The sequence below is a fragment of the Chiloscyllium plagiosum genome, chromosome 4 (genome assembly GCF_004010195.1).
Source record: "Chiloscyllium plagiosum isolate BGI_BamShark_2017 chromosome 4, ASM401019v2, whole genome shotgun sequence".
In the NCBI taxonomy this organism is placed as follows: Eukaryota; Metazoa; Chordata; class Chondrichthyes; order Orectolobiformes; family Hemiscylliidae; genus Chiloscyllium; species Chiloscyllium plagiosum.
This window is the reverse complement of record NC_057713.1, coordinates 83,933,575-83,956,392: the sequence shown is the minus strand read 5'-3', so window position 1 is coordinate 83,956,392 and position 22,818 is coordinate 83,933,575. Positions and strand designations below refer to the sequence as shown.

Genomic DNA, 22,818 nt, shown 5'->3' with positions numbered 1-22,818 from the left:
CTCAAACAAACTCACTTATATAATTCACCAAGCTCACAGTCTAGCTTCTCACAGTGCCAGTAGACAAATATGTTTGTGCAAGAAAGCTGTGCCTTGGTCTTGCAGCTTTTCCATAGCGTAAAGTGAGTGGATTGAAAATCCGGGCCATTGAACAGTCAACTTTTTAATGCACATTTCTAGCACATGAAGCGTTTGTCAGGAATGCTGAAAGTTGTCTGGAGCTAATGAACTGCAGCACAGCAAGCAAGACTGATTCATGTGGCAATAGGATTAGAGCAAGGAACAATAGTGCAGAATCTGGAAATCTGAAGTAGGAACAGGAAATGCTGGAAATAGCGAGTTTGATAAGATTTATAGCTCAGTTTGAGGTTCTGGGTGTAAGTTTGCTTACTGTTTTGCAAGGTTCAATTTCAGCCATTGCATCGCCACACTAGGTAACATCATCAGTGGGCCTCTGGTGAAGCACTGATGTTATGTCCCATTTTCTATTTATGTGTTTAGGTTTCCTTGGCTGTGTGATGTCCTAGAAGCATGGCATTTCGACCAGAACTCTATCAACAAGCATATCAATTTGGACCCCATCTACCATACTCTGAGAAAAAGAATAGGAAATCACTTCACAAACACAGGAAATGACATCACCAACACAGGAAATGACGTCATGTGCACAAGGAAACCTAAACACATAAATTGAAAGCACGACACAACACCAGCCCTACACTCGAGGCTCACTGATGATGTTACCGAGTATGGTGACGAAAAGTCTGAAAATGAACCTTTCAGCTCAAGTGACAAACTTACATCCAGAATTCTGGAAATAGGCAGCTGATCAATATGCATCTGTGAACATAAAAACAGAATTGCTTTTCAAGTCGGCTATTGTCAGAACCAGAAAATGTAAGAAATTGTTTTTAATAAATAGAGTCAAAGAAAAGTGAGAACAAATATTTTTCTTTGCTTTCAAGACTGTGCATTTGTTATTTTTCATGTTCTATTACACGCGTGTACTTACCCTTTAGTTTGTTTCTCATATTATGAGCAAAATCAGTGAACTACAGCCATTCTTATTGATCAGTGCTACCATTCCAATCAATGATATAATAACTTATTGGTAACTTTAATTTGAACAAGCATTTTAAAATGAACATTTATCAGTAAGTATGTCATACATTTTGGGCCCTTGCCACAGAAGAGTAATACTTAGACCACCAGTCTATGACATTCTCACTGTCTTGAATGACAGAAGGTTTCCTTCTTGATGTGAACTTTCGTGACAACCTCCTCTTCTGTAATAAAGCATAGGCAAATGGAGGTGGTTTCAGTAAGGAAAAGAAATAATGTTTTGTTTACACACTTTCACTGGTTATATGCAGCCATAAACCATCGTATCCCATCACCGTGGCAAGGGAGCAAACCCTTAGCTTCATGGCAACATCCTCATTTCTGAATCGGAATCTTGCTCCAAACAATCCTGGTGAGTTAAGACTGGAATTCCATCCCTGGAGGTTGATATCCAACAGAATATTTGCACTGATATAGGTTCAATTTGTAAGCTGTGGAAGTTTTTAAAAAAAAGCTCCTGCCATTTGAAAGTAACCACCCTATTAGCCAGTGCAAGGAAGACAGTCACCATGGAAGGTAAATTTACATCATGGTTTCTTAGGCTCAGAAACATACTGAAAATCCTTCCACAGTTTCACACTATTCGCCAAACAAATTATCTGAATATACAACAGCAACCTTAGCATCAATAAAATAAGCATGTTTAGTACTGAACTAAATAATAGTAGTTAATTAGAGGACCCAATGTACTGTATTGACTCGTTAAAAAAGTGAATTGTTAGTTATCTCAATTTTGTACCAGATATCAGGATTTAGCTATAGAGTAGGCTCAGAAACAAATTTACTTAATGTAAAGTGCTGAGAAGTTATTACATGTATAGTTAACTTAATGTTATTGCTAAATGTTGCAATATATTTTTCTGGACAATTATTTGCTGAAAAATGTGTTGCTGGAAAAGCGCAGCAGGTCAGGCAGCATCCAAGGAGCAGGAGAATCTCCTGCTCCTTGGATGCTGCCTGACCTGCTGCCCTTTTCCAGCAACACATTTATCAGCTCTGATCTCCAGCATCTGCAGTCCTCACTTTCTCCTGCATAATTATTTGTCCTAGTAAGTTTGGTCCTCTTTGTTGACTTTTTCTTTTTCTTCTCGAACCTCTCAAGAGAGGCAATGGGAAGAGGAAAACACCCCATGATCTGTCAATCTTTAACCTCAATCAATACCATTAAAACAGATTAGCTCATCTTTTATCTCACTATGGCGTTTGTGAGCTTGCTGTGCAACACTGATATTTCCTACATTGCAATAGTGACTAGATGTTTCCTAAAGTAACCTGTTCAGAGACTGTATTGCACACCTCTGGAGTAGGTAGGATTTGAACCCTGGCCTCCTGGTTCGGAGAGAGGGACACTGCCTTTGCACCAGAAAAGCCTTTTGAAGTAGTAACGATACCAGAATTACATAACTGGGTGTAATATCATATGGGATGCCCTGATATTGTGCTACATAAATGTAAGTCACTTTTTTTGACCAATGTTAGGCTGCTACAGGAATGTCACTAATAGAAGAGTGTTCCCTTGGGAAACATTTAGGGAGTGACTTTGCAGCAACCTGAATGCCACTCGGGAACCTAAAGTAATGTCATTGGATACAGATTACAATGAAACAGATAGCAGAAAGTATAGTTATATGAATAAACTCTACAACTTTACTTACATAAGCACAGGCAGCACAGTGCTGCCTCACAGTGCCATGGACCTGGGTTTGATTCCAGCCTCAGGCAACTGTCTGTGAGGAGCTTCCATGTTCTCCCTGCACCTGCATGGATGCTCCAGTTTCTTCCCTCAGTCTAAAGATCTGCAGAATCAGGAGGATTGACTATGTGAAATTGCCCATAGTGTCAAGGGATGCATAGCCTAGGTGGATTAGCCATGGGAAGTCCAGGGTTACAGGGATGAGGTAAAGGGTTGGGTCTGGGAGGATGCTCTTCAGAGAGTTGGTTTTAATATTGAATAGGAAATACTGATTTCCTCTGGTTGATGGATGATTTTAAACTTTGCATTTAGGAGATTTTGGGAAATGAATGCTTTTCTACAAGAAACTGTGGAAGCAACAAACATTGTATTTTCCAAGAGAAAATGACATTCTTGAAGTGACATCACTTAATTTGGATCACTGATATTGAGATATTTTATGATTTTTTTTCATGGAATGTGAGCGTTGTTGGTTATGGTTGCATTTATTGCCTGTCCCTTATTGACCTGAAAAAGATACTTGTGATCTGTATTCTTAAATCACTGCATCCACAATGTCATTAGAAAGGAAGATCCAGGTTTTGACTCAACAATAATAAAGGAATGGTGATACACTTCTAAGTCAGGATGGTGTGTAGCTTGGAAGGGAACCAGCAGACAATAATGTTCCCATACTTTAACTTTTTATTTAGTTTTCAACATTTGCATTAAGACAACATTTCTCTACTACCATATTCTATTCGAGAAAGCCAGTTGGTGAATGATAGAACTGGAACCAATTGTTTTATATATATATATTATATTTATTAACAGAGTCATGTACTATAAGCATACACCTCCTCACACAACAATCATAATTTAAGTCTCTTATTATTTAGAGAGACCTAAGTGAATCCCCAGTTAAGTACCCATGACCTGTATACAATTAAGTACCCATGACCTGCAAAGCATCCAGTTAAAACTATTGAAGTACTTTTGAAATGTAGTTATTATAGTGCATGTAGCATTATAGTCTGAAAATGAAATCAAAGTTAATGGAGTCATACTTCCTCTACCAACATGGTACTTCATTGCTCTTTTCAGCTCAGTTCCAGATAACCAAACACTCTGGGTTTAAACAAAGCCCCCTTTCAGCATCCATATCAATTCTTCTACCTATTATTTTATGTCTTTTCCCCCTTATTGCTGATTTCTTTGCTCTCCACTCTATCAGAGCTTCTTAAAAGTTTTATACATCCAATTAAATCTCCCTTATTGCACAGAAAACAACTGCAGCCATTCCAATATTTTCTCATGGTTAATACCAACAGCCCAACAGAAATAGGAACAGGAGTGGGCCATTCGGCACCTAGAGCCTGCTGCACCATTCAATACTCTCATGGCTGATCCAACATTCCTCATATCCACTTTTCTTCGTTTTCCCCGTAACCTCACTGATCAAGAATCTTTCTATCTCAGCCTTAAGTATGCACAAGGACTCTGCTTCTAAGCTCTTGTGGCAAGGAGTTCCAAAGTCTCTCAAGCCTCTGAGAGAAGAAATTCCTCCTCATCTCAGTATTAAATTGGTTGAAGTTCTCTACCTTTGGCAACAGCCTTGCAAATCTCTTTTCTACCCTTTTTAGCGCAATAACATATTTCCACTATTCTACGCTATATTCTAGTTCTGGCCCAACTAGCGTTGTATACAATTCTAGCATAACTTGTCTGCACTTATATTCTTTAGCTCAACTAGTAAAGTATAGTGTATGCTTCTTTAACCATCTTATCTTCCTGACCAGCTACCTTCAGAGATTTGTTGGTATGCTCTCTAATCTTGTGTACTTTTCAGTATCCTACTATTTACTGGGTATCCATTTGCCCTGTATGTCTTACCCAAATCTCACACATCTCTTGATTCGATCCCATTTGTCTATTTTGAGTTCACCTGACTAATCCATTGATACCATCCTGAACACTACAGCTGACTGCTTCACTATCAATCACATAAGTCTTCCTGAACTGAAAACTACTTAATCATGCATCCCTACATAAATTTGGTCTCAACAAAATCAAAATAAAGGAATGATCATTTTAACTCAATTTTTGATCTGCATTTGAAAAACCAATAAAAAGAACCAGTCATTTTCCACGGGTCCTCCTTTCAAATTTAGGGATAATTGCAGATCCTGGCATATTAAGGGTGTTGTGAAACTTGAAAGATTTACAAAGTTTTTCCAGGGTTGGAGTGTTTGGGATATAGGGCAACCACTGTATCTGCAGATCCTCTCACCCCGGTTTCAGTTACCCGTGGTTTACTGCAACCCGAACATATTACATGGAACATTCCAGAACTCGGGACCAGGGGCTTCCTGGGAGGCAAATTTCCCATTCAAATGAATGGGTTCACTACTATCTACGGTTTCGGGCATCCGCAATAGGTCTTGGAACATATGCCCCGCAGGTACGGGGGAACTACTGCATAAGGGACAGGCTGAATAGATTGGGGCTTTTATTCCTGGAGACTTGAAGGCTGAAGGGTGACCTTTTAGAGGTTTATAAAATCATGAGGGGCATGGATAGGGTAAATAGTCAACTGTCCCACTCCTGCAGTGGGAGAGTCCAGAACTAAAGGGCATGGGTTTAAGGTGAGAGGGGAAAGATATAAAAGGGACCTAAGGGGCAACATTTTCAAGCAGAGGGTGGTGCATGTATGGAATGAGCTGCCAGAGGAAGTGATGGAGATTTGTATAATTGTAACATTTAAAGGGCATCTGGATGGATATATGAATAGGAAAGGCTTAGAGGGATATGGGCCAAATGTTGGCAAATGGGACTAGATTTGTCTATGATATTTGGCCAACATGGACGAGTTGGACCAAAGGGTCTGTTTCTGTACCATACAACTCTATGCCTGTACGTCCTGGGTACCTTTCCGGCATGAGGTTCACCCTAAGGACAGTGCCATATAACGATCAGAGTGCTCCTGCACAAATAACATGAGGTCAATAGAAGTGCATTAATATTGCAGGTCATCTTAATCTGTAGTATTCAATCAAGTTCAACACAGTCACGCAATCTAACTTCAGTAAAGTAGATCTTACTGACCATGTGTCTTGAGAAAGCTACTGCTGGCATTGGTTCAGATGGTGCGTCAGGATTCATGCTTATATGGACTTCATTTTCTTGCATTTGCGGTATAGTACAGGGTTCATCTAAAGATTTTTTAAGAAGTCAATTATTAGTGCAAATGTAAACGTACATTTATGCTGAAATACCTTGCTGTAAATATCAACATTTATTGCTGTAAAGATCGACACAGCTCAGGTACTTTGAGTTTGGTTTTTTCAACGATTCAACTCTTAATTTGTCATTGCTTTAACTTTTCTTTAATCTGAATCTGATAAATGGTACAGTTCTACAGTCTCTTAGGTACCCAAACTGATATATTCAAGAGTAACCAGAAAGCCTGTAACCTTTTTATTTGGTTCACATACATATTCCTCTTCTGTTACTGATTTAAGACACAATGTGTTTTGGCTCATTTGACAACACTCTGCTTTCTAATTCAGAAACGTCTGCTTTGAGGTGTGTTCTCAGACTGAAGCACATAAGCTAGCTTGGCACTTGAAATCCTGAAGGATTTCAGAATTAGTCAAAAGACTACTTTTAAATGAGGCATAATCTACATCTTCAGGTTCATCTCTTAACGAACATGACCAAAGCTGAGAAACCATCTTTAATCTCAAAGCTTTTTGCAAAATGTCGCTTTGTGCAAATTGACTGCTGTCCAATGTTATGAATGTAAATTTTTATATGTTGATTATGTTTTTGACTGTTTCTTCCATTCAAGGTAAAAATGGAGAGTGAAGAGATTCATATGATCTATTTCAATTTCTGGCTGACAACAAACCTGGGTGGCTTGGTTAACATGGAGACTATAGCATGCAGTGTAGGGTTAATGGTTGCATTAAAATATTAATAAGGATTATCTTTTCTGTAGTTTAGAACATTAGCTGCCAGTGATATTTAGTCAATGTTGTTCTTTGTTGCAGTAAAAGTCTTAAAACATCAAGCTTTGTCATGTGATTCCCTTAAGTTTGTCATTAGGAATGGAAATATTGTTTTTTTTTAAGCTATTGGTGTCTACATGGATGATAACATTAGACACTAAACTAAAGAAGATAAAGAGCCCATGATGTTGGATGGAGTCCATTCACTTGAATAGGGGATTGGCTAACTAATAGAAAACAGAGTTGTGATAAGGGGGAGCACTTACAGGATGGCAACCTGTAACTAGTGGATTACCATAGGGTTCAGTGCTGGGCCCACAATTATTTACAATACAAATGATTTAATTAAGGAAAACAGATGAACTATTGCCAAGTTTACAATGACATAAAAATAGTTGGGAAGGCAAGTGGTGAAGATAATGCAAAGAATCTGCAGAACAATATTGGCAGGTTAATCGAGTGGGCAAAAAACTTCACACATGGAATAATATGTGGAGAGATGTGGGGTTATGCACTTTGGCAGGAAGAATAGAGGAGCTGACTATTATTTTAATGGAGAAAGACTGCAGAATGCTATAGCACAGAAGGATTTGGGAGTCGTCATGCATAAATCACAACAAAGCTAGCATCCAAGTTCAAAAGGTAAAAAGGAAGAGGAAATGAAATGTTAGCCTTTATTTCAAAGGGAATAAAGTATAAAATAGAGGGGTATTATACAACTTAGATTACAGCTGGAATATAGTGAACAGTTTTCAGCCCCTTATCTAAGGAACAATATATTGTCATTGGAGATAGTCCAGAGAAGATTCACGAGAATAATCCCAGCATAAAGGAACTATCTCATTAGGCGAGGTTGAGGAGATTGGGCCTTTACTGAAGTTAAGAAGAATGAGAGACAAGCTTATTGAAATATGCAAAATCCTTCAGGCACTTGACAGGGTAGATGTAAAGAGATTATTGGGAGAGTTCAGGACCAGGTGGCATTATCTTGGAATAAGAAGTTACACATTCAAAACAGAGATGGGAGGAATTTCATCTCTCAGAGGATGGTGAATTGTGGTATTCTTTACAAGAGGCCTGTCGAAGTTGCGTTGTTAAATATAATCAAGGTTGAGATAGACTGATTTTTAATCAATAGGGAATCAAGGGTTATTGTGAGAAGGTAGGAAAGTGGAGTAGGGTTATCGGATCAGCCACAATCTCATTAATGGCAGAATAGACTCGATTAGCTGAATGGCCTACTTCTCCTGCTACAATTTTTGGTTTTAATGGAATGCTGCATAGAAATAATGACTTCCTGTCCAGTAAATAATGCAAAATATTTTGCAAATTAATTGACCAAAATGTTCAGAGGGAGCTAGTTGCATAGCGATCACTAGTGATCTAGAGGCCCAAGTTGATAGTCTTTGAAAAGGGCCTCAAGTCCCATCATGGCAACTGGTGGAGTTGAAGTTCCGTTAATAAATCTGTAATATAAAGCTAGAGTCAGCAACAACGGTCATGAAACTATTACAGTTGTAGTAAAAACCAGTTATGATAAAAATCTGATTAATTCATGCCATTTAAGAAAGGAAATTTACTTTCCTTAAAGGACAGTTCTGAAATTGTCTGAAACCGGAACATTAATTCTGATTTCTCTCCATAGATGCTGCTAGACCTGCTGAGCTTTTGCAGCAATTTTTGTTTTTGTTTATGTTTTTGTTTCTGACTTGCAGTATCTGCAGTTCTTTTTTTTTGCCTTCCTTACCCAGTCTGGCCTACACGTGACTCCAGATCTACAGCAATGTGATTGGCTCTTAAATGCCCTTTGAAAAGATTCAGTTGGACTCTCAATTCAAGGGCATTTAGGGATGGGCAATAATATTGCTCTTGTCAGCAATGTGGTCTAACGATAAATGAAAGAGAAAATGTTACATGTTACTGTAAATTGAATTAAAATTTTTGAAAAGAAAACTGACCAGCAATGATAGAGGGACAGTGAAAGGAAGGACAAAAACAAAAGAGAGAATATAGATTTTCATTCACATAACGTGTTTCACAACCTCGCAATATCTTACTGAACTTAAGGACCAATTAACAATTTTTGAAGGAAAAGTCTTGATTTTTTTGGACTCAAGGAAATGTGCAGGTTAATATGAGCAAGGCAAATTGTCACAATTTGTAATCAAATAAATGACCAGATTTCTTATTTGTAGGTGTTTGCTGAGGGATTAAGGTTGGCCAGAAACACTGGGAGATCTCTCCCTGTTTTGTTTTCCTTTGAATAGTGCTGTGGGATCTTACACATCCACCTAAGAGAACAAACATTTTACCATCCAAACAGCACCTCTGACAGTGCTCACTCAGTACTAAACTTGATGTATCACTCAAGATTCTGTACTCAAGTCTCTGAAGTAGTACTTGATTATGTGAGCTTCTAACTCAGAGGGATGTATGCCAAAAACAATTAAATAGTGGCTGGAGGCAAAAGCCTTTCTTCAATATTATATTAGGAACATAGGAACTGGTGTGAGCCATATAGCTCCTCAAATTTGTTCCACCATTCAATGATCATAACTAATTTGCAACCTTAATCCATGTACCTGTATTCCTTAATATCTTTGGCTAACAAATATTGCTCAATCTCAGTTTAAAAATTAACACATGGTGTAACATCAACTGCAATTTGCAAAAAAAAAACAGTTCCACACATCTACCACTTTTTGAGTGAAGAAATGCACCCTCAACTTTGCTCCCAAAAGATCTAGCTCAAGCTTTTAGACTGCTTCCAGTCCTAAATTTCTCAATCAGACATTCTGTTCTTGATTATATTTTATATTACATTGCAAGACAAAATTTAAGTGGACAGATGGCCCGAACATCATGAAGCAACAATTCTTTATTTCTATTGGCATCAATTCCTTGGAAAAATTAAGGTTAAAGTAGGAAAACAGAATAATTGCAAGGAAATAAGCTTATAGTTCACATCTGGTTGAGGAATTTTTTTTGTGGGAGAAAGTGAGGACTGCAGATGCTGGAGATCAGAGCTGAAAATGTGTTGCTGGAAAAAGGAGCAGGAGAATCGACGTTTCGGGCATGAGCCCTTCTTCAGGAATGGGAGGAAGAGAGCTTCTTCAAGGAAGGCATCCTTGCAAGAGGATTCGCAGTAAGTTAAAATGTTCTAGGAGAAAGTGAGGACTGCAGCTGCTGGAGATCAGAGCTGAAAATATGTTGCTGGAAAAGCGCAGCAGGTCAGGCAGCACCAAAGGAATTTTTTGTGTCTATTTATGTGTCTCAATCTTCCTGCAGTCTCTTTCTGATAAAGACACCCTTTCTTCCTGAGAAAGTCCCTCTGAGCTTCCTCAGTCAATGCACCCCCCCTCACTGTTGCCACTTATTTCTGGAGGCCCTATTACAGACTGTTTACTCATCACAGATGGGGGGATAAAACTGTCCCCCGTTATATTCTCAGCTGCTTTGAGAAGAGTAAGGTCAGAGGTTCTTACCAGTTATGTCCGGTGTGCTTCTACATGCTGATTGACGATGTTCACGAGGTCTGTGCATGTACTGCTTCAGTGAGTTGATGGTATGTGTCCCAACAAGAGTGCTGCGGCCAAATGCTCTCCAGTCAACAACAGAGATACGGAGTGGTGGGTGAAGGTATTCATTGTCAGGTAATTCCTGTCAAAACAAACAGTAAAGCTTTTGTTTTTCACTCCTTTTAAATCAACGTGCACAAGTCTTACAGGTATATGGTACAATAGCCCCAGTATTTCCCAAAGGAGGGAGGGGTGACTTGAGAGGGACAAGGCCAGGAGTAAAACCTGGAATCTAACCCGTGATATTGGTATTATTTGCCGTTGGAGAGGTTGCGGGGGCAGGAGAAACAATGGCAAAAAAGCTGCAGCGAGGACAGTTGGAAGTGGTGTCCAACCAGAGAGAAATTGGGGTGAAGGTTAGACCCCAGCAATTTGGAGGTGGGGATGAATGGAGTGGGGAAGTGTTGCTTACAAGGAGCAGGAAGGGGCCATGATTAACAGAAACACAATACAGCCAGTTTTGTTTAGAATCCCTACAGTGTAGAAGCAGGCCATTCAACCTATTGAGTCCATACCAACTCTCTGAACAGCCTCCCATCTTATTCCTGTAACCCTGCAATTCCCAGGGCTAATCCACCCAACCTACACATCCCTAGACACTATGGCCAGTCCACTTAACCCACACAACTTTGTGCGAGAAAACAGGAGAACCGACACAGGAAGAATATGCAAACTCCACACAGGCAGTCACCTGAGGGCAGAATTGAACTTGGGCCCCTGGCTCTGTGAGACAGCAATACCAACCTCTGAGCCAGTGTGTCACTCTGTTATACAGACTCATTTCACTGCCAGGTTTCCCCAAGTCTCAAGGAACCTGTCCAGCAATTGGAACCCATCCCCCAAGTGCACAGTGGGTGTGGACATTCAGACTTAATCATATTCAGCATCACCAAGTCAGGACACATGCCATCTGCACACCTCATTAGTGTTACATAGGAGCAGGCACATGTGCAGTAGGTTGGTACAGGTCAGCATTTCTTGCTTCATTTTGTTTTTAATGCAAAATACTGCAAAATCACCTGTAGCACTTTTCATCTATTATCCTCCACCACTAAATCACCCATGTTTCCACTTAATCAAATTACACAGAACACCAGGTAAGGGCAATGCAGACCTTTCAACATTTTTTAACCTCCTCCTCGACACTGTCACCACTATTGTTGGGAGGTAAATGACAACTCCAAATGAATCAATTCAATGGAGTGGATAGAGCAGATAAATAAAAAGTTTTGGCTCCAACACCAATCAAAATGGGAAGATGCTGAATGGAAATAAAGAGCAAAGAGACAGACCTACAGTCAGAGTCTAATGATTTCTCTCACTGGTTGCCAGAAAGTAGGGCCACTTCCATGATATGAGACCAGATATATCAAAAGGGCAGAAAAAGAACAAAACATATCCAGAAAAGTCAAAAGAGTATCTGGGACTGGAGGGTTTGAGTTGTAAGGAAAGGCTGGATAGACTGCGACATTTTTTCCTGGAGGGTAGAAGGTTGAGAGATGACCTTATAGAGGTTTATAACATCATGACAGACATAGATAAAATGAACAGCCAAGGTCTTTTTCCCATGGTAGGGGAGTCCAAAACTAGAGGGCATGGGTTTAAGATGAGAGGGGAAAGTCTTTAAAGGGACCTGAGGGGCAGCTTTTTCACATAGAGGCTGGTGCATACATGGAATGGATTGCCAGAGGAAGTGTTAGAAGTGAGTACAAGTATAGCACTTAGATGACGTTTGGACAAGTACATGAATAGGAAAGCTTTTAGAGGGATATGGGCCAAAAGCAGGCAAAAGGGATTAGTTTAGTATGAAAAATCTGGTTGGCATGAATGAGTTGGACCAAAGCTGTTTCTGGACTGTATTACTCTATGACTATGACATATTTGGCTGCTCTGATCTTCCATATGCTGTTTTGTTTCAGCCACCATGAGGCACATCAAGAATAAACAAGTTTTTTGGGAGAGCATCCAACGTTTCACAGACACTGCTTGACCCCTGGCAGTCTGACAAGACTGGCCTTTGGGCTGCTATTGTGCTCTGGGTTTAACCTGTCCTAAAGCATTGTGCTGAGGTTATTTAAACCATAAGGGTGGATGGGCCACAGCAGAGCAAAGCTGGCCACAATAACTGTGAATTAGAGCAATGTCTCATCATTCCAATAAAGGAGATATAGGGTCCTTCAATGATCTGAAGAAAAGATGTCACAACGTTAAGCAACTTTTCAGAAGCAATTGCCCTTCCTTCTTAATATATCCAGGTCTTCCTTAAAGCCTAGTGTGGAAGTCATGCCTGCTCTTGGCTGGCAGGGATGCTAGAAGACCCTCAGCAGTGAATACCAGGCAGTATTTCTGAACTATCACAGCAATGGCACCAAGGCCAGCAGAGACCTCAACATGATGAATGTAATAGCTGTTTCCTTACTACAATGAACCAGTCTCCCTGAACAGTAAAGTTTGGATTTCTCTTGTAACTCTGAATGACAGAAGATTTGATTCCTTTCCCTGCATATTCAATGAAGACCTGCGGCCGGTCCACAGTCAGCAGCTGCACCCGTTTGAGCTCGCGGAGACCCCAAAAAAACACCTGCAAAAAACAAAATTACTATTCAGAATGGACAGAAATTGACTTTGACATCTAACATTTGATAGGAATCAAGCACATTCACTTGTCGAAGGAGCAGCCCTCCGAAAACTTATGATTTCAAGCAAACCTTTTGGTCTATAACCTGGCGTTATGTGACTTCTGACTTTGTCCATCTCAGTCCAACACTGGCACCCACACATGTTTTACAATTGAGGTGGTGTTACATTGTATATGTTGATATGAAGACTGTGGCTGTGTTTCGCAGCGCTAAGGGAGCAGTGTGGGTTTTCAGAGTTTTGTACTCAATATTTATTCCTTAACTGCACTATCTGAGAGATTATCTGAGCATATATCTCATTGTGGGGCCTTATGGAGGAATGGAGATTACACTTCCAAAGTCACTCACTGCTGTGCAGCACCTCTGGATACCTTGAGAACATAAATGCCTCTATTTAAGTATGAGTTCTGTTTTTCAAGCACCATGATCCCTTTTATCATGCATCTTACCAGCCTTCACGTCTTCCATCTTCCTCTTTGTCCTATCTTTCACCTTTCCACTTGCTTAAAATGTACTCAATCTCCCAGGTCTGGTGGTATGTTAATACACTGAAATGTTCTGGGTTTGATTTTACACTCCTGCAGGGTGGCTTTGATGGTGGGGTGAGTTACATAAAATCTAGTGGGCACTATGCCCACCACAATCTTCCTGTCCTTTCTCTCTCCAACATCCCATACTTGAGATGGAGGAGTCTTCATGTGAGCTGCTCGTTTATGGGCTGATTGAGGCCCTTAGAGGTTTGACCAGCAGGGGTAGGCCTGTGCCATGCAGGAGGCCCAGGTTTATCCAACTAGCCTGTAATTTCCTGATTTCTGTCTCTCTCTCTCATTTTGAATAAAGGAGCTACATTGTTATTTTCCAATCTAATGGGACATTGCCCCAAGTCAAGAGAGCTTTGGAAAGTGCATCAATTATGTCAGTAGCCACTCCTTTTAAAACCCTAGCATGATGTCCATCAGGACCTGTGCACTTGTCAGCCTACTGCTCCAAACATTTACTCAGTACCACCCTCTGGTGATTGTGATTTTCCTGAGTTCCACCCTCCTTTCCATTTCCGGATTTGAAACTGCTTCTGGGATGTTACTATATCTTCCATAATAAAGACTGATGCAAGCTACCTGTTCAATCCATCAGCCATTCCTTTATTTTCCATTATTAATGCTCCAGAGTCACTTTCTATAGAACTTTTTATTTCTTTTCATTTTTACATATTTATAGAAACTCTGACTATCTGTTTTGATATTTTTTGCTAGCTTTTTCTAAGACTCTAAATTTTCCTTCCTTATAAATTTTTTTATCATTCTTTAATTTTCCTTCTGTCCAATCTTCTGACCTGTCACCTATCATTGCACAATTACTTGTTTTGTCTTTAAATTTGATATCATCTTTAACCATAGTTGTTTGGTCCAGTCTTTGGAATTTTCCTTACTCAATGGCAATTGTTTTAGGTTTAGAGGTGATTCCCCCCACACCACAACCTCAAGCCCCAACAAGGTAATTCTCCCCACCTAGGTCCCATGCAGCCCCACTCAATCCTGTGTGCTAACACAGCCCCAACAAGACCCCCAACATACTGTGGTGTCAGGATTCCTTTGTTGGGAGTGGGCACAGTACCAGCAGTGACCACTGCTGGCACTATTGGGACAAACAAGCTGCTGGTCATCGATTGGCCAACAGCTCTTTAAAATGGGATTTCTTCCCAACACAAATATGGAAGGCCCACCTCAGAATGTTTAATGCTGATCACAGCTGAGGAGGAGGGACCTCCCCACACCAGTGTCTAAATGGGCTGCTGTGAGACTTTGGTGTCCCATTAAATCCAGCCCATTAACTCTAATTCTCCCTCCAAAGAATTCTGCCAGGTCCATTGAATGATACCAGCATTTTCTGTTTCTATTTCTCTGCTTCTATATCATGTTATGGGTATATAAGCTTCTGTATGGGTATAGCATTTTGAGTTTGTCAACAAAGGTGTAAAAATTATGCAGATTTAGGGTTGAGGATTATTTATAAGGAAAGCAGTATAGTTAGTTTTTTTGACCTAGCTGCAGTCTCCCTCATATATCCAATGACGAGGAGGTGCCACAGATGGACCCGGGTGGACAAATGTAAAAATCACACAGCACCAGGTTATAGTCCAACAGGTTTATGTGGGAGCACCAGCTTTCGGACCACTGCTCCTTCGTCAGGTGATGAAGAAGCAGCGTTCTGACAACTAATACTTCCAAATAAACCTGTCGGACTATAACCTGGTGTTATGTGATTTTTAACTTCATATATCTTGTACCTCCACCCTGTAGTTGCTTAGCACAGGACGGATGTTGACTGGCACTGGCAAGATCTGATTTCCATCTGGTTCATCAATAGGTGGAAGATCTTCAACTCCTGAATCCGGAATCTGAAAGTACATAATTTATAAAAAAAGATAAATATCCCACACACTTGCATTACTTATTATTTCTCCCCTATCCTAAGATTGTCCTGTTCACCTAGCTAATACCTTCTTAATGAACCTAATCCTAGTCTATACCTAATCTATGTCTCACAGTCTTTGTTTTTGCATTTAATGTCTGATATGAAATTGTTAAAATGAATCATAATAAAGTGTGTTTAAAATCTTGTTTGAATTTAGCTCAGCTGGAGAAGCCATCCCTTTTCACAAGGAAAGATGACCACATTGGACTTGAAATGTTCACTCTGTCTCTGTCTCAGAATAGCTGTCCTAACCTTCCAGCAGTCACAACAATACAAGCCCATTCTCCACCATGAGGGACAGACTGCTTCTCACTGAAGAGCCAGGCCACCACAATGTAAATGTGCTTTGATGGATGTGAGCACAGTTTTGTTACATTGTCAGTGGCAATTCACTTCCAAACAAACTAACCCTTTAGCTCTTAACTTTCCCCTGTTCTTTCATGAAAGATATTGCACAAGGGCTATTTTAAAATGTGTGTGTTCACGAAGATTAACTTCAATAAGCAATCAAGTATACTCTTTTACCTCTGGAGGCTAAATTCAATCAATATGAATTAAACAAGCCATATAAATAGCAGCTAAGGCCTCCCCAACCCCTCCCCCCGCATATAGCAGTGCTATGTGAATGAATTCCCTCCCCAATACACCCTCCTGACTGTCTTGATAGGCATCCATTTTATTAGCTACTTAGGCTCTTACAAGATCAAACGATCATCAATAATTTATGTTTCAGGAGTTTATTAGGTTGATTTAAACTTGATCTCAAAACATTCTTACCTGCAAAAGTTCAAAGGCTACAAGGAGCTCACCAGCAGGTACACTGCCACAGTACATGGGGTGATATTGAAGTTCAGGGGGCACATAATCTTGTCCAGCCAGCCTCACAACAGGAACAGCCATAGTGCTGCCAATGTACTCTGCTTTACCCTGAAATAAAGGTAGCATGAAAGAAGATCCATCTTTTCAAATTAGCTTGCTAGAACAACACTTTCAGCTAACAGTGTTAGCCTAACAGGATACAAGAGTTGGGATGAAGACTAATTCCCCCATAGATTGATGCTGCTTGAGATTACAGCTTCTTCTTATGTTAACAGAAACTGCTTTATTGCATATTTGAGGACTGTATGCAATGTCGCAGTAATACATCTTAACTCTCTTCAAATCATACAATGCCTCTTTCTCATACAATGTTACTGCAAACATCATCATAACATTCCAGGTGAAGGAGTTAAGTTATTTATATTGTCAGTAGTAGCAAAGGTAGCAAAGTCAGTGAGAACCACAAATGTACAAAGAATGGATAACAAATGAGTCATGTTGGCTGTCAAGGTTAGTAGAGTAGAAGCTACACCTGGGTAAAATACAGACAATTCCTGTATTTTACAGCAAGAAAAGCAGCAGCTAATGTAAGACATTCTGGACAAAGGAGTGTGGGAATTTTAATGTGAATGTTATAATGTTTTCTATCAAGATTCAATTTACCTGCAAATCCATCAGAGTGCGTTTTACTCATCATGGTGATAAAGCAGGCTCTCCCTGCGTATGCATGAAATAAATTATCGTAACCTGATCTTGAATCCTCTTATCAATTTGTCAAGTTGTTCAGTAACACAGGCACTAAGCCAATACTTCCTGAACATTTTTCCCCTCAGTGAGCTGTGGGACGGGAAGGAGAATACCCTTGAGCAAGGGGAGGGAATTCATCCATTGCTGCCTCAGAATTTTCAGTCTGAAAATTTCATCTTCCTGTCCCACTTGGGGTCCTGACCCTCACTCAGCAAAGCTCTGGATTAACCCATTCAAACCCTCATACTTCAAAACAAGAATGATAGCAGTGGATAACCAGCTTTTCTGCTGTTCAGTGAAATCATGATTTAAAATCATAATGCGAACTAGATGTTTTATTGGAGCAAATTACTGCTGATGCTAGAATCTGTACTGAAAAGAACAAATGCTGGAGTAGGTCAGATAGCATCCATGGAGAGAGAGCAAGCTAGTGTTTCGAGTCTAGATGACTCTTCATCAGAGCTGAAGTGAAGTGTGGAGGGGACAACATTATGCTACAGTTTGGGGGGGGGGGGGGGGTTGAGGGTAGTGGATGTGGGATGCTAGTGGAGAAAAGCTGTTGATAGTTCAGATTAAGCGATTGGAATATGAAAATGGCAGAATAATGGTGTGTTGAGAGGTTTTGTTGGTTCATTTCATTAGGTAGATGCATGGCTTACAAACCAACACTTGGATACTTGCAATGTATCATTGATGCTTGCCAGTTGTGGAACTGTGATGTTTGCTTGATCATTATTAAGCATCACAATTAGAAGTCAGTAATAAATAAAGATGGACAGTAGGACAATGAGGTATATTGGAAACCTGGTGATCTGTGTCATGTGGAGAGCATGCACTCACACCAACTGAATTTCAATATTTCAATCACCAATGATGACAAGCACTGACAGGGTGCAGGAGAGACAATGATTCCAGGGATTGGTTACGAGATTAAGTTAGGGAAGTTACAGTTGATCTCGATGGAACAAGGGAGACTTAATAGAAGTGAACACAATTAAGATAGGTTTAGGTGAGATAGATAAAGATAAACTGTTATGACAAGCTGATGGTAAAAGGACCAGGGACTTCAGATTTAAATCTTGGGGTAAGAGAAAAAGGTGAGGTGAGGGTGGTTGTGTGAGGAAGAACATATTTACTGACTGAGGGTCAATGACCTGGAACGCACTGTCTATGAGAGTGGTGGAAGCAGAAGCAATAAAATTGGATTGAGCCAAAGGAACTTGTAGGTATTAAGGAGAAGAACGGGGAATTGGACTGAGTGGATTGTATTAGAGGGTGGACCTAATAGGCCAAATGGTCTCCTCCTCCTCTTTGATGAATCTCTGGGCAATATCCTCCTATTTTTGGAGAAAACAATGTCAGAATGTCTCAGAATGTGAAAGTCTGCCTGATCATGCAGCAATTAGTGGCCAGCAGGGTTTCAATTCATATTAAGAACAAGGGAGTCTCAGTCACAAGGGAGTTCTAACAGCTCCAGAACACAGACGAGGCCATGGCTTCTGCTGATACAATATGCCCTAGACTCCCAAGGTAGAAGATCAATTCCGGATGTTTGGGAGTGAATCTTACTTCTTGGGGATTGCAGAGACAGGGGCTTTTGGCATTTGGAAGCAAAGGCAGACTGTTGACTCTTAGCAGCCATATCCATAGAATGAGGGACACTCAACACCCCTCACCCCCACCCCAAAATGATAACCTACCCTGACCTGTTTACTGGTCAGGTAAGCTGCAACTGTCTCGTCCTGCCTGGAACTGGAATCATATCAGTAGGGTGAGGCCGTTACATGGTTATTAACAATCTATTTGAGGACATTACTTGGCAGTGGGGCAGGAAGGATGGAGTTGAGCCTTCCCACTCAGAATGTAATTTGGCTAGTGACAGGAATGAGCAGGAATCTGTTATGTCACCATTGCACTGAAGTTCTTTACTTGCCTTTGGATCCAGAAGATTCTGCCTTTAGACTCTATTTCGAGTTTTTCATTACCTCAGAATTCCCAAAGCCATTTTCAACCAATTAAATAATTTTGAAAATTAGTCCCTGTTAACTTCAGGAAAGGTAGCAGTCAACATGCAGCCAGCAAGCTCCCACAAACAAACAGTATCAATTGATGTTACTGTTCTGTGGAAAAGAAAGAGGAAGGCAGTGGGACAAATCACACACTATCTGGCACTTCTCAGCAGCTAGAAGGGAACTGGCAGCTTGAATGCACATCATAAAATTATCTAGAATTGAGACGGCATTAGTGTTCAAGAAATAAAGTGAACCAGCAAATAATAAAGATGCAAAGCTAGTAACTTCCTTTGTAAAGAATGTTTTCCCATTAAAGATTAATACTTTATACTCACAACTGTATCTTCATCATAAACCTCAATCACCACAAGTGGGGGAGACTCACTGATTTCCATTGCTTCACCGTATAGAATGATGTTATTGAACAGGAGCATCTGGTTCCATGTTGGAGACAAAGTCTGAGTAATAACCTGTTTAGAACCAAAAACAAAAAGTGTGATTAGGTTTTCATTTTCATCATCTTGATAAATGTTTGGTCTTCAGAATAATTTCCATCCTTTAAATAAATTTTCCTAAGTTACACTTGAAAATGAAAGATCAGAACAAATTTTATTTTTTCAGAGCCATGCAATTTGACCAAGCTTCCTCCTTGCCTCAGGCCAGCCATCAGAGTGCAAACCTTCTCCAGCCTACAGGACATACACCGACTGGTGAAAAAAGACCAATACAAGATGAAATCTCATTTAAGTGATTCATTTGGTCAGACGGAAGAAGAGAGGTGGTTTTTTAAAAAAATTATTCACAGGATAAGGGCATTGTTGTCTAGGCTAGTATTTATTGCCCAGACAGCAGTTAAGAGTCAACCACACTGCTGTGGGTCTGGAGTCACATGCAGTCCAGACCAGGCAAGGATGGCAGTTTCCTTCTCTAAAGGACATCAGTGAACCAGATGCGTTTTCCCACCAATCAACAATGATCATCAGACTCTTAATTTTTATCAAATTCAAATTCCACCACCTGCTGTGGTCACCAGAACATTACCTGGGTCTCTGGATTAACAGATCAGGAATAATACCACAAGGCCGTTACCTCTCCAATAAAATGAGCCCTCTTTAAACGAGGGTTCTGGGTCTGAGAAACTTGGGAAATGTATGAACACAAATATTTAAAGCTGGCAGTTCAAGTTGAGAAGGTGTTAAAAAAAGTGTATGGCTTTACTAATGGAGGTGTCACGTACAAAAGCAAGGTACGTCCCAGACAATAACAACCCACTTGGGATAATGCTGAAGTAGGGAAAAGGTAATCAATAATCAATATGGATTGAGAAGAGAGAACATTCTGCATGACCAACCTCCTGAATAACTTTAGGAGTGACAACTCAAGGGAACATAGTATCACAATTCAGGGTAAGCCTGAGGAATGGGCAACATAGATAAGAAAGAATAAGCAGCAATTAAAAGAAATGACTGGAGAGGGAAGAAGGATATTGACGGAGTTGCCTTTGTACTCATCATTGGGACTACAATTGTTTCTGATTTATATAGATGGTCTAGATTCACAAAATTTGTGCAAATGGTTCTATTTGTAAAGGATACCAAAGTAGGAAGGACAGTGGTATAGGAAAAGTGAGCATAAAAATTGCAGCATAAAGTTGGGCAAAATATGGAAGAAGGTATATTTGGATCAAACAATTGCAGATGAATTTAGGCACAAACACATGAAAGAATCAAAAACAAGGGAAGAAAAGCAAATGATATGCAAACTCAACCTGAGACATCGTGTTGCATTTCAAGCATTTTTTTGAGTTACTCATATTAAAAGCATCAAAAAAGCTAGAGACCATTATAAAACATTTAGTTACAGAGCACATGGAAGACAATGACAAAAGAGAAATCAGACTTGACAAATCTACTGGAGTTATTTGAAGATGTAACTAATACAGTTGATCATGGAGCCAGTGGGTGAAGTTTACTTGGAGTTTAAGAAGTCTTTAACAAAGGTCTGCATAGGACATTAGCAAGAAAAATTAAAGTGCATGGGCTTGGGAGTAATGTACTGGCACAGTTGGCAGACAGGAAATAAAGAATTAGAATAAAGATGCCTTTGACCAAGCGATGGGCTGTGACTCATGGGGTTCTGCAAAGACCAGTGCTTGGAACCTAGTTAGTCACAATATATGTTAATGATTGAGATGAGGGAATTAAATGTCATATCTCCAAGTTAGTAGATGATACATAGCTGGGTGGGAAGGTGAACTGTGTGGAGAATGCAAAGATTTTCAGTATAGTTCGGACAAGTTGAGTGGGCAAATGCATTGCAAATGCAACATAAATGTGATGCAAAATAAAACAAAGAGGCAGATTATTATCTGAATAGTGACAATTTGGGAAAGGGTGAGTTGCAGTGTGATTAAGGTCGGCTTGTACATCAGTCACTGAAGGTAAGCATAAAGGTACAGTAGGCAGTGAAAAAGAGAAATGATATATTGACCTTCACAGTGAGAGGTTTTGAGTACAAGAGGAGGGATGAATTGTCACAATTGTACAGGGTCTTGGTGAGACCACATAAGAATATTATTTGCAGCTTTGGTCTCCTTATCTGAGGAACGATGTTCTGGCTATGTAGAGAGTACAAAAAGTGATTGATAGACTGACTCTTGGAATGCGGGACTGGCATGTGAATACAAACTGCATTGATTAGGACTGTACTCATTGGAATTTTGATGAATTGAGGTGCGGGGGGAGTTTCATAATCTTTCTATAAAATTATAACAGGACAGGATAGGACAGGATAAATGCAGGAACGATGTTCCCAATGACAGGGAGTCCAGAAACAGGGGTCACAGTCTAATGATATGGGATAGGCAAGTTAGGACTGAGATGAAAAGAATGTAGCCTCACTATGGAATTTTCTGGCACAGATGCAGCTGAGACCAAATCATTGAAGATCTTCAGGGAGTTACATGTAGTTCTTAGGGCTAAATAGGTGAAAGAGTTTGGGGAGAAAGTGGGAACAGTGTGCTGAATTGGGTGATTAGCCATGATCACTTTAAATTGCACAGCAGGCTCAAAGGATTGAATGGTCTGCTCTTGCTCCAAGGTATGAATGGCTTACTCTTGCACCTACTTTTGATCTAATAAGAAAATCCAAAAAACAAAAAAGATTTACAAGGATGTTGCCAGGGTTGGAGGATTTGAGCTATAAGGAGAGGCTGAACAGGCTGGGGCTGTTTTCCCTGGAGCCTCGGAGGCTGAGGGGTGACCTTATAGAGGTTTACAAAATTATGAGGGGCATGGATAAGGTAAATAGGTAAAGTTTTTTCCCTGAGGTCGGGGAGTCCAGAACTAGAGGGCATAGGCTTAGGGTGAGAGGGGAAAGATATAAAAGAGACCTACGGGGCATCTTTTTCATGCAGAGGGTGGTACATGTATGGAATGAGCTGCCAGAGGAAGAGGTGGAGGCTGGTACAATTGCAACATTTAAGAGGTATTTGGGGGGGGATCCAAGATGGCGGCGATCCAGCAAGACTGAGTCTATAGTGCTCCTCCCAAGACTTGGGTACAGTGGGTCACCCACCCCCTACCACGCTCATCAAATAATTTATAATAGTTGTGTAATTTAATTAGTTGTGTAATATTACATTTAAACAATTTAATCCTAAGTAAAAATGACTAAAGGGAAGGGAGCCCGCAGCTCTCAGCAAGCAGGAACCCCTCCCCCACCCTCTCCAGCTGCAGCAGAGGC

General features: G+C 40.2%; 1 protein-coding gene across 3 annotated transcripts in view; it reads right to left on the bottom strand.

Moving 5' to 3' along the window:
• The window catches only part of fer1l6 (fer-1 like family member 6), a 146,951-nt gene that overhangs the window by 45,345 nt on the left and 78,788 nt on the right, over nucleotides 1–22,818 (bottom strand). For 2 of the 3 annotated variants that reach the window (XM_043688527.1, XM_043688530.1), the window contains 7 exons: nucleotides 19,410–19,544; nucleotides 16,274–16,423; nucleotides 15,309–15,419; nucleotides 12,802–12,963; nucleotides 10,290–10,464; nucleotides 5,900–6,006; nucleotides 1,170–1,286 (listed from right to left, as the gene is read on the bottom strand). In XM_043688527.1, the coding sequence (XP_043544462.1) occupies nucleotides 1,170–1,286; nucleotides 5,900–6,006; nucleotides 10,290–10,464; nucleotides 12,802–12,963; nucleotides 15,309–15,419; nucleotides 16,274–16,423; nucleotides 19,410–19,544 (957 nt within the window). The remainder of the gene's footprint in view (nucleotides 1–1,169; nucleotides 1,287–5,899; nucleotides 6,007–10,289; nucleotides 10,465–12,801; nucleotides 12,964–15,308; nucleotides 15,420–16,273; nucleotides 16,424–19,409; nucleotides 19,545–22,818) is intronic. The other variant, XM_043688529.1, reaches the window with a different exon arrangement.